The following is a 12,185-nucleotide window of genomic DNA, read 5'->3' as shown; positions in this document are numbered from 1 at the left end:
CCAATCGCAAGCTAGCGCCGCGCGTCACCGGAGGCTGGGTGAGGACGGGGCGTCACGATTGGCTGACGCGGCAGCCCACGCCAGCGAGTGAAGCAGCAGACGGCAGGAGGGGCCGGCGCAATCCCCGCCCCTTTTCTTACTGGGTGGGGGAGGGGGCTGTCGGGCGGGGCGGGGCCAGCTCGCCCCGCCCCCCTTGCCCTGCCAAAGCCTGCGGGCCTGGGTGACGCATCAGACCCCCCAGGCACCTCCCAAACCGCGTATGGCCCATGTCGCCGTACGCTGTCCCACGAGTGTAGCCCAATGCGTTAACCTTAACGTTTTTCAAGTAGCTCCCCATGAGAATACACACACTCCACGACAAAATGCTGCTACACCTTAGCCCCGTGCCTGATTTAACAAACAGAATTAACAACTAATTCCGTGTTCTTCTTTCACTGTTCAGGAAGAAGCATCTGAATTATTTATTTCTGGCTTCACTACATTTCCCAGCTGGCTTCAACAGAATGTAAGTGGTAATTGACTCACCTGTACACCACCCTCATTAGCAGCCAGGTAATGTCACAATCTCATTTCCCAAAAGCTGTAAGTGAGCTGGGGCGGGGCCAGCAGGGAGCCCTGCCCAGCATTAGGGGTTCACGGTGACATGAGGAAAAGGTTCCTCCCCCAGAGGGTGTTGGAGCACTGGAACAGGCTCCCCAGGGAGGTGTCACGGCCCCAAGCCTGACAGTGTTCAAGAAGAGACTGGACAAGGCCCTCAGACACATGGTGTGAACTGTGGGGTTGTCACATGCAGGGACAGGAGTGGGACTTGATGACCCTTGTGGGTCCCTTCCAACTCAGGGCATTCTATGACTACTTGCCCCAGGATCTCTCCATACCTGCCTCGGCCAGGGAGAGCTGAGAGTGTTCCTATACATTTGGGTTGCACAACAGACGTGAATAGACATCTGCTTGCAACACGGCTTTGAATGTGCCCAAATCATACTAACCGACCCCAAATTTTTGACTCTCAGTGAGTTTCCTTCATGCTTCCCACGCACAGGATTCAGTTCTCATTTTCTGGCTTTCTGGCCTATTTCTTGCCAAACTATTGGAAAGCCATACCAGCACCTTAAGAAAGAACCATCTTCTCATAAAACACAGACTGTTGCCTATTACAAAAGATTTGATGTAAAAATTTGAGAGATACTAAGGGAAAAATGTTCAGTTGAATTAAGTATTTAAGTTAGGAAAGGGATTAGTCTTGAAAAGTCACACTCTGGTAAGATTTAAAATGTGCAGAATCAATCCGAAAAGTGAGAAGTAGAAATTTAAAGAAGAAAAAAAAAAAAAGAGGAAGGCATTTCAAGGATATTGCTCAAGAACAATGAAGAGCAGCACGGGGCACTAAGTAGGGAAAGGAGCACTGTGAGAAAGGCCTATAAAGACACAATGAAATGGCAACAGAATATTCAGTTACTCCTTAAAAGACAGCTAAGCTGTGGACCTGTGAAATCCCACTCAAAGTTGTACTCAGAGCCCTCTACTGCTCATCTCCCTTCCTTTTTTCCTTCAGTTGCATGTGCTCGCTGTGTTCCACAGGTCTGGAGCTAAGCCACAGTCTTCTTTTGAAGAAGTTCTCTCTTTACCTGGCCCAGAGAAGACACTACCCACTGCAGAGATGATCAGTACAAACAGTTGTCTCCTACTTGTGATGCTCAGCACAGTCCCATGAAGAAAAACTTTGTAACAAAACTCTTGCCTTCCTCTTCCTTAGATCATAGCCATTTTTTTTTTTAAATTCACACATGCCTACTCTCCAACCTTAATACAGTGCCACTATCTCCTCACCTTCATCCAGAAGGATCATACGCTGTTTGTTTTGCCTCTAATCTTCTCTCTCCTTTCCAAGCCTTTCCTATCATCCCTCCCAACCCCCACGCATGCACACACATATTTCTGTTTTCTTAACAGCCGACCTCAGCTGTGGGCAGGTAAACTATGTGGTTGCCACATCCAGGGAAACACAGCTAGTATGGAACAATGTCAACGAAGACACCACACATCCCCTCCTCCCCCATAGTGGCAGTTTCTCCCTCTAACAATAAAATTTGCCACTCATCTGTCTCTTGCTCTTGCCCTGCTCTTACAGTATGCCCTGCTCTAGTGTCTCATGACTTTTTATTCCTTCTCTTCAAAGCCTTCTCTGTAACTCCATGTGCATCCTGAGAGCCATTATTTCTCTGGAACAGAAAGATATTCAGCAGGCCTCAACATTTACAGTGTATATAGAAACTCTTCAGTTTATAGGACAGCCTGAGAACCTTATTTCAGAGAGTCCACGGCTGTGTGTCTTTTCCTTTTATTGGAGAGCACCAACAGGTGTAAGTGCACAGCTTGCTAATGGTGCTTGAAAGAGCCATCAGATTGTCAGGAAAGAAACACATTCCTCACCTTGAGAAAAATTGATACCTCAATTAATATATCCTAATAATAAATATAAATAATACATTGTCTTTGTATTAAGATGTCAGCTAGATAAGCCTTTGAAGTCACATGCTGTTATGGTAATTAGACCAACACATAGGGAGTTCTGGGAATAACCAACATGTATTTGTACCTGGAATCGGCAATTATTTCATTCTTTTGAGGTCAGTAATAAGACAACAGTTATCAAATTCAAATCAACAATCTGCTCTCAGATAGAAGAATTACTTCTGAAGGCCATTCTTTCCTGGGTTTTTCTAATTCGTACGCAGTACTTGGCACTACTTGTTCCAGAAGTACTGACTAAATACTGCTTTTAAGATTTTGTGAGCTCAGAGCAACAAAAAATAGACCAGTCCTGCAAAAATATCCTCCTCCACACACCTGGGGAAAACAAACATTTAAATTACGTTTTTCATCATCATTGCTGTAAATGTTGAAGAAGTGGATTTTTGTGCCTGGCAATTTTGCATTACAACAGTGTAAGGCTGATTTAAAGTGCTGAGAGTCAGGTCACATCTACTCCGTTTAAAACCAAGTCTTTTTAAAAGGAACATAAAAATCACTCAGTATGCTGACTCATCCATTATGGCAGCTTAAATATTTAAACTGCTGATATTTATCTTTGTTGTGAGCCAAAGTGGATTCCATCAAAGCTGGATTTATTGCAATCTGGTTTCTATTTACTCTTGTGCAATGAATTCAATTTGCAATTAGCTCTTTTTAAATCTGTCACTGGATTAGTTTGAACAGCAATTCATATCCAATTCCTGTAAATAATAAGAATCAAAATCTGATCTTTTTAAGAGTACTATGTCAAAGGACTTCCATAAAAGTATGTTCTAATTTACAGTTCTCATTAAATCAAGAATGCATGGATAAATTATTGAATAAGCATTCAGACAGCTGCTAAAATGAGTGAAGAGCATGACCTAGGGGCAACAGATCAGTCTGCACATAATGCCGTTCTTTTTACTTCTGCCACCTTAATTCCTACAGAAAGGTATGTCAAAGGAAGCCAAGATTAGCCCTGTTTTCTAAGACATGACAAACATCTTGTCATTATTACTTCTGTGTTTTAACACAAAGGCTTGAAAGACCTATGACATTTACCATTAAATACATTATATTCAATTAGATTACTAGATTATATCATAACCTCTGACAAACAATACTTCAATTAATCCATCCTACCAACACATATAAATAATGTTCAACCTGCACGTTAAGACCTCATCTTTACGAGCAAGAGAAGAAAGACCAAAAGGATTGTGCGCAGTGCTATCTGCCCAAAAGCAAACGCATTAACCCAGACTCTGCTTGCGCTGGGGCATCTACAAAAGGATGGTTGTGATCATCACCCTGCTTTCATTTCTGAAACTCTGGGAGTGGAAATTCCCACTCCCTGGCATGCCACAGCCTAAGGGACACCTTTCCACAGACTGGCAGGGGACAGCACAACTCGAGCACAGGTGGAGACAATGTCAGTCTGAGTGAAAGGGGCATGAGGAAGGTAAGGGGCCCACACAGATACTAATATACCCAGCGACAACTTTTCAAAGGCTAAGACCTCCAGGAAAAACAGATTGTGTGGGGAGCCAACAAGTTACCGAAGGCAAATAAATCTTTGGCATCATGGAGATTTTCCCACTCTCCAAGCCATTGCCCAGAAACTTTAATAGTATTGCAATATTTCACAGGAAGTTCTTTGATGCCAATATTCAAAAATATTTAAATAGTGCAATTACTTTCGAAAATTAAGATTCCCTTCTACTCTTGCCCCCCCAAAAAGGTGCGACTAGGGTACAGTTTTGGCCAGTCTTCCTTATTCGCTTGGATCCTTTCCAAGACCTCCTTCTGTGTTAAAAGCCAGATACGAAACTGGACTTCTGCAGAATGTACAGTCTGACTCCAGACATCCAGAATGTTCCCTTCATTCCCATTTAAATTAAACTTGAAGAGATGAATATACTCTTGAAAAATGCATGAAACCTGTCAGCAATTTATGAGCTGTAAGCACTAAAATAAGAAAGGATAAAGGTCAAACTAACAAGGCACAGCAAGATCTCTAATTCCACTTCTTCCTTAAGGTGTTTTGTTAGGCCTCAGTTTTAGTCTGTTATCTCTTCAAAAGGTGAAAGCGATTATACTCTATGCTAAAGTGAAGCATTAATGTTGATTTAAACAGAGGTAAAATGAGCTCCAAGAGTATAACTGAATTTATTTGTTCCTTAACAATATTCACAAATCAAGAACTTGCAAAAGCAAAAGACAAACCAATTCTTTTTAACTGGCAGAACAGTGGACAGCTGGATTTTACATTTTCAGTGTACCTGAAATTTCTCTAGTGCTACAAGTTTCATCAATAAAGTGCATTCAAAATCTTGACAAGACAGATGAATTAGTATTATCTTATTTCAAGGGAAGGTTTAACCACTTAAATAGAGAGGACTTCCATCCAAACCTTTTAACATTTTCCTCTTCATTTTCCTTTGTGTCTGAATTAAAAGCCTCTCTGTTTTCCATCAACGCTTCATAAGTCTCTTGTGCTCGAACAATTTCTTTGTCTGCACTGAAGTGCACCATTTGTCTGCTCAAAATAGGAACAACTAAATTGAAGTTGTCAATTCTTTTGTTTAATTTCCTGATATCTTCTATAAATTGCTCACAAATACGATTCCATTGCTTTTGTGTATATGGTGTCATTGGCCCTCCAAGCTTACTTCTAGATGCCACAATACTCTTCCTTAACCGCTCAATAGTTTCCCGTATTTCTTTCTGCATCAGGATCCACTCTGGCTGGTATCCGTTGTCTATCAGAATCCTGTTCAAGTTGTGAGTCATGGGGTCGATATGCGGACAGTCTGAAAACTTCTGCAAAGGCTTCCCTTTGCCACTGAGGTTGTCAAAGTCTCCTTTTGCCATCGATTCCTGGATGAGGTCCTCAACCAACCGTTCAACTGCCTGAGTTATTTTCACCTTTTTGCTCTGCCTCACATCTTTGGCTTTCATCAGGTCAGTGGCAGCATACTGGCTTTCAAGTCTCTGCTTCCGGTACTCCAACACTTGTTCAGTAGCACGGTCTACTCGAAACTGCATGTATTGCTTTTCTCTTTGGCTCGGCGTTCCAAAACCAACACCTTCAAAGCTCAAGTAGTGTCTATGCTGTGGTGCTTTTGGTTTGAACTGGTCTTCCTCCTCTTCATTATTCTCTTTTAATTTCTTTTTGGTTGCCACATCACTGAGCACAACTCTGTACGCTTCTTCTATTTTCATAAATGCTTCGGAATCAGCTGTGGCAGAGCTGCTGTCTGGATGGTATTTTTTGGCTAGACTTCGATATGAGTTTCTGATATCATCAAGAGAACACCCTTCCTCAAGCTCAAGAATCTTGTAAGAGTCCTTGATGTTGCTTTTAGGTTTGTAACCTGACAACATTCTGTTGCCAAAAATGTAGGGAAACACCTTAAGCTTTCTTGGAATCATTGCTTGACGTACCATTAGATGATGTGCTATGTTGTTAGTCAGTATGACACAAAGCCACTTTGTATTTCTTCAGATGCAGCTACATTATAAACAATGACCTATAAACACATTTTTACAAAAACTGTGTTAAATATGCCTTTTAAAACAACTTGTATGATTTAAGTCTTTAACTTATTATTTAAAGAAATCCCTACAAAATTTCAGAACAGTATACAATGTTCTTTCCTTTTACAGACTAATATCGAAATTTGTATTTCTTATTAATTACTATTGAGGTAGTAGTATTACAATGGAAATGAAAACTAATTTACAGGCTAGTTTTCTCCTGGTATACCAACAGTAGCACAGGTTTGTTTAGCACTGTGGAATTCCCAAAAGGCCAAAGCTTTATCACCTTTCTGCAAACTCAGTGCAATGTAAACTGGAAATATGTTTTATGTTGAACGGCAATCCTGCTGAAACAATCTTTCCCTTTTACTATATACACCTACATTCAGCCATCAACTGAATTTTCTATTTACATACATCAGTGCCTCAAGATCTACTACCTGATACATTCTCGAAGGATTTAATTATAGTACCCCTTTGGTATTTCACAGCAACAACTGAAACAGCATTCAGATCATAGATTCATTTAGATTAACTCTTGTAACCCAGCAGGGCTCTCACACCCTAGTGGCCAATCTCCTTCATTTGTGCCAGGTAATGTTATAAATCTGGAACTCAGAACGGATCAATAGCAGACAGAATCTCACTCTGTCAGGAAAAACAGTGCTTCTGAATTATTTTGGGAAAGAGCAAAAGGAACATGTTTAGCAAATGACAACGTCAGTAAGTCTTCACATAAAATCAAAAGTAGAAAAATATCATATAAACTGCACACAACTTGCATACCAGCTAACTTCTATCTATTAATGAAAATCCCAAGAGACCTGCTGCACACATGGTGCTAGAGTCTCCTTTCACAGATCCATCAGTGACTGCAACATACCTTTTGCTGACTTCCTCTCCAAACTAGGTTAAATCAAGTTTAAAGAACAATATAAACGTTGTTTATATGTTCTGCATATAACAAACTGCCCTCCTGCACTAAGCTGTCTGAAAAGAGATGGGAAAGGAGATGCACTTGAGACTGGATCAATCCTGAATGTTTTCAGTTGATTTTGATGCAGGTAATGTATTAAGTCATCAGCTTGTGGTTAATATAATGGACCTCATTAACATGTTTGGGGTTTTGGTTGTTTGTTTTCTGATATAGATTAGTTATTTCTTTCCTCTAGGTGGCTGGCAAAGAATAATTTAGTTCCATATGGCCATAAAAATCCGCATAATTACTATTTTAATGGAAAGATCAATTAACGCAATCTTGAAATTCAACATACTGATCAGAACCAGGCTTTTTCCTAACTCTGTGGCCTTGATTGTAATGTATTTGTGCTTATAACACTATAGAAAACAGCACAGATAGCACTCACCCAGGGTGCCGGCTGGGGGGATTTTTATTCCCCCGCCGCCCGAATTCGACTCTCCCCTGTGGGGCGAGGGCAGGGGTGACAGGACCGAGCCCCCCGCGCAAGGCCGATGCCGGTTGCAGAGCCCCGCCCCCCTCCGCCACCGAGCCTGGCGCACGAGACAGCCTCCCCCTGCCCGCTGCCGCCAGCGCCACGACCGGCGCCGCAACCGCCGCACCGGAACGGCCGCCCCCCAACCGCCGCCCCGCGTGAGCTGTGGGGGCACGGACGGGGCCCCGCTCCGGAAAGCGGCCGGCGCCCTAAGGAGACGCGGCACAAGGGGGCTGAGGAGAGCAGCGACGGGCAGGCGAGGAGCCGGGCACTGGGCACCCCTCCCTTCCCCAGGCTGTTACGTGGGGCGGGGAAGGCTCCCCGCAGCGGCCCCGCTGCCCGTCATTCCCCGCCTCACCTGGTCCCCTCCGCCGCCGCCCGCCCTTCCCCCTCCCGCACAGCAACGCACAGCCCGAGGGGGGCGCGGCGAGCGCCAGCAATGGAGCAGGAGAAGGAAGAGGAGGGGCGCCTGCTTTTACCCTTCGCTCAAGGACGTCTCCTAACGGCAGGAAGGGCGCCCGAGAGGCCGGCCGCCCCCTCTCCCCGCCCGGCCGCGCCGCCCGCCAGCGGAGGGAGCCCGAGACGTGCCGCAGCCGCGCGCTGCCGCCTGGCGCCGGCGCGGGGGCACGTGACTAAGCGGCGCGTGAACAGGCTGCGGGGGGCGCGGGCGTTGTGTCGGGAGCAGCCGGTTGGCGCAGGCGCAGTGTGGCGGAGGCGCTATAGTTATATGTACGCTTACATAGGTAGAGCTTAGCTGCTTTTTAGCCTTCGTTTTCCTGAATGAATTCCACCGTAGTAGATGACAAGTTCCCCTGCTTCTTCACAGGCTTGTGAATCTGAGAATGATAAAATCATTTTGGTTGGAAGGGACCCTCAAGATCACTGAGTCCAACCATAATCTAGCACTAAACCATGTCCCTGAGAACCACATCTGTGTGTCTTTTAAACTCCTCCAGGGATGGTGACTCCACCACTTCCCTGGGCAGCCTGTTCCAACGCCTGACTACCCTTTCTGTGAAGAAACTTTTCGTAATATCCAATCTGAACCTCCCCTGGCACAACTTGAGGCCATTTCCTCCTTCCAGTTCGCTAGCTGGGAGAAGAGACCAACCCCCTCCATGCTACACCCTCCTTTCAGGCAGTTGTAGACAGTGACAAGGTCTCCCCTCAGCCTCCTTTTCTCCAGGTTGAACAGCCCCAGTTCCCTCAGCCGCTCCTCACCAGACTTGTGCTCCAGGCCCCTCACCAGCTTCCCCTGCAGAGTTACCCTGACGAAACCTTGGTCTTTCACAGCCTTCTCGTCCTTGCCTGTAATACGGTTTTCAAAATGCTGTGAATGCCTCTGGGCAGCTGTGCTGGCAGCAGGGTACGTTGGCATTTGTTGTGCACACCCAAAAAGGTGGTGCAGGCCCATTGCAAGACAGAGCTCCTGGCCTCTGCTGTGTTACTGCTGGGCAGGTAATGCCTGGTGGGTTTTCCCATGGCCTCTGTGTGTGGCATCTCCTGCCCGTCGGGGAATGGCAGCTTCAGCTAAAGAAGCCCCGAACCAGGAAACAGTTCTCAGCCTGGAATAGAGAACCCAGATGCATAAGCTAAAGGCCCAGTAGAATGAACACAACAATTTGTTTTTTCCCTGAACACCAGCATGTGTTATTAAAAAACTAACAAACAAACAAACAAAAACCTTTGTGTTTTTTATTAATAGTACTTGATGGAGTATCACAGAATCACAGAATCACAGAATGTTAGGGATTGGAAGGGACCTCGAAAGATCATCTAGTCCCATCCCCCTGCCAGAGCAGGAACACCCAGATGAGGTTACACAGGAAGGCGTCCAGGTGGGTTTTGAATGTCTCCAGAGAAGGAGAATCCACAACCTCCCTGGGCAGCCTGTTCCAGTGTTCCTTCACCCTCACTGAGAAGAAGTTTCTTCTCAAATTTAAGTGGAACCTCTTGTGTTCCAGCTTGAACCCATTACCCCTTGTCTTACTGTTGGTTGTCACCAAGAAGAGCCTGGCTCCATCCTCGTGACACCCACCCTTTATATATTTATAAACATTGATGAGGTCACCCCTCAGTCTCCTCTTCTCCAAGCTAAAGAGCCCCAGCTCCCTCAGCCTTTCCTCATAAGGGAGATGCTCCACTCCCTTCATCATCTTTGTGGCCCTGCGCTGGACTCTCTCCAGCAGTTCCCTGTCCTTCTTGAACTGAGGAGCCCAGAACTGGACACAATATTCCAGATGAGGTCTCACCAGGGCAGAGTAGAGGGGAAGGAGAACCTCTCTCGACCTACTAACCACTCCACTTTTAATACACCCCAGGATGCCATTGGCCTTGGCCGCAAGGGCACAGTGCTGGCTCATGGTCATCCTGCTGTCCACCAGGACCCCCAGGTCCCTTTCCCCTACACTGCTCTCTAATAGGTCATTCCCCAACCTGTACTGGAACCTGGGGTTGTTCCTGCCCAGATGTAAGACTCTACATTTTCCCTTGTTATATTTCATTAAATTTTTCCCCACCCAACTCTCCAGCCTGTCCAGATCTCGCTGGATGGCAGCACAGCCTTCTGGTGTGTCAGCCACTCCTCCCAGCTTGGTGTCATCAGCAAACCTGCTGACAGTACACTCAATTCCCTCATCCAAGTCGTCGATGAATATATTGAATAGTATTGGTCCCAGTACTGACCCTTGAGGCACTCCACTAGATACAGGCCTCCAACCAGACTCCGCCCCATTGACCATGACTCTCTGGCTTCTCTCCTTCAGCCAGTTTGCAGTCCACCTGAGTATGGCTCAGCATGCTGCATATCCAGCCTGTGAAATGGCAGTATTGATGTCTGAAAGGAAGCAACAACCACACAAAGCAATCTGCTTCGTCTTACAGCTTCCAGGATTATACTCCGACAGCTCATCCAGTAACAGCTTTGCCAGTATGCCATCTTGGTAAATAAACAACACTAAAATACATAGTTTCAGAGATATTTTTTATTCATTAGGTAATGGTTTTCTACAATATTTCTATCTAAAGTTTTCTTTCTATAAGAGTCAAATTTTGATATTGGAAGTTTCTGTGTATAGTTGCCTTTCTCTACTGCATATTGACTTCATCACCTAAGAAAACAATTTGGTCAAATAATTGTAATACAAATTGACCCACTAGAATTAATGCAAGTTTAAATTATCTTCTTCTGGCCAGTCATGCAGCAGAGGGATGTTTCAGGGCTGCACATATTCTGATTCTGACCTAAATTGTCATAGCCTCCTGACTATAAGAAAAAATTCCAAAAACCATTGCTAAAAAGAGAGAAATTTTATCCTTGTTTTGTCTTATATGAAATAGGACTCTCCTTTTGTTGGTTTGCTCTTCAGTCACTGGCAGAAAATGTGGAACTGTGAGTTTGCAAATCTAAGGCAGTCTACAGGTACTCAGTAAGTAATGCTTAAGACTGTTGTGGGAGTCGCGTCTCCTTAAACTGGGAGGTTCAAGTACAGCATCTGTCCACCAGTACCCAAGCCATTAATTCTGTAGAAGTTTTAAACAGACTTTGCAGATTTTGTTTAAAAATTGTTATGGTCGTGTGAAAGGAATGGCTTGTGTTTCTATTAATGTACTTTTCTATTTCTCATTGCCTGACTTTAAGACACACTGATACTGGTCAGTGCCATGTTGGGATACATTAATTTTATTTTCAGTAAAGAGTGATAGCATTGCAAGCTTGCCAAATGTTAACCAAATGACTTCAGATACTTTCATGAAAGAATTAGGCTGTTGAAGAGGATGGTGCAGGAACCAGTGGAGAATAAAATAACACTTATTATATACATTGTATCTCTGTCACTGCTTGTGTTAAATTTCTTCAAAAGGTAAAAAGGGTAGTAATTTAGGGGGGCAGAATTCAAGTGTGTGCTAGATATTAAAATAACCTTTATATATACATCTAAGAATATGTTCCATTACAAAGAATAGGTCTGTGGGAGTTAGGTGTGCAGGTTTTAACTGGAGTGTTTCTGTTTAGCTGTAGACCACGAAAGCTATGTTTTATTTTTACAAGTTGTCTTTGAGATTCTTTACTTGTCAGCGGATATAAAATTACTCTTAACATGGGAACTGAGCAATGATCTCAGCTTTTTAATACCACATTGTAGCTTCCTTTTTTTTTCCTAGGGTTGAATACTATTAACATTGCAGGACTGATTGGTGGAGAGGAGTTGTTTTTGTTGTTAGTTCAGGAAAAATAGCAAGAGAGGAGAGTGGTCCATGCTGCTGAAGCCTGTGGGGAGGTCTGTTTTGAAGGGTGGGTGGCATTAAGGGGATCCTGCTCGGGATGCTCCTGTTAGATAGGAGGATAAAAGGGGACAGTGCAGCATGCAGGTCTGTCTGCTTCTTTCACCCTCTCAGCCTTATCTTTGGCATTAGGAGATCAGAAATCATTTGGAGCTGAAGCAGGAGCTGAAGGAAGAACTCAAATCCATCTGGAGGACGCCTCAGCCTTTTGTGTGAACGAAGAGCACAGTCTGGCACGGTAAGAGAAGATGATTCAAGTGAGACATCCCTCTCTACAGCCTTTCCTCTCGGACCAGCTGTCTTACCAGTTTTCTTTTCTGCCAGCATGCTTTTGAATTTCATTGTGAAAAAATGTCTTTAGTGTCCTCACTATGATGTAGAATGGAA

General features: G+C 44.4%; 1 protein-coding gene across 3 annotated transcripts; it reads right to left on the bottom strand.

The window, feature by feature from the left end:
- Window positions 1–4,667: 4,667 nt before the first annotated feature.
- On the bottom strand, window positions 4,668–8,118 carry DNAJC28 (DnaJ heat shock protein family (Hsp40) member C28). 3 transcript variants are annotated; one of them, XM_065650800.1, is made up of 2 exons: window positions 7,994–8,118; window positions 4,668–6,050 (listed from the first exon to the last, which is right to left on the bottom strand). In XM_065650800.1, exon 2 carries the CDS (start codon window positions 5,965–5,967, stop codon window positions 4,879–4,881), a length of 1,089 nt encoding a protein of 362 aa, XP_065506872.1. In that variant the 5' UTR covers window positions 5,968–6,050; window positions 7,994–8,118; the 3' UTR covers window positions 4,668–4,878. The 3 variants fall into 3 exon arrangements, with proteins under 3 accessions (XP_065506872.1, XP_065506881.1, XP_065506888.1); XM_065650809.1 differs by lacking the exon at window positions 7,994–8,118 and adding an exon at window positions 7,873–7,977; XM_065650816.1 differs by lacking the exon at window positions 7,994–8,118 and adding an exon at window positions 7,428–7,508.
- Between the last annotated feature and the right edge of the window lie 4,067 nt (window positions 8,119–12,185).

The sequence above is a fragment of the Caloenas nicobarica genome, chromosome 1 (genome assembly GCF_036013445.1).
Source record: "Caloenas nicobarica isolate bCalNic1 chromosome 1, bCalNic1.hap1, whole genome shotgun sequence".
Lineage (NCBI taxonomy): Eukaryota > Metazoa > Chordata > Aves > Columbiformes > Columbidae > Caloenas > Caloenas nicobarica.
Note: the sequence above shows the minus strand (reverse complement) of the source record. Positions and strands in the feature narration are given on the sequence as shown.

What these genes read in the sequence shown, in the direction of transcription:
- DNAJC28 (XM_065650800.1), bottom strand. Translation starts at nt 5,967, where the DNA reads ATGGTACGTCAAGCAATGATTCCAAGAAAGCTTAAGGTGTTTCCCTAC.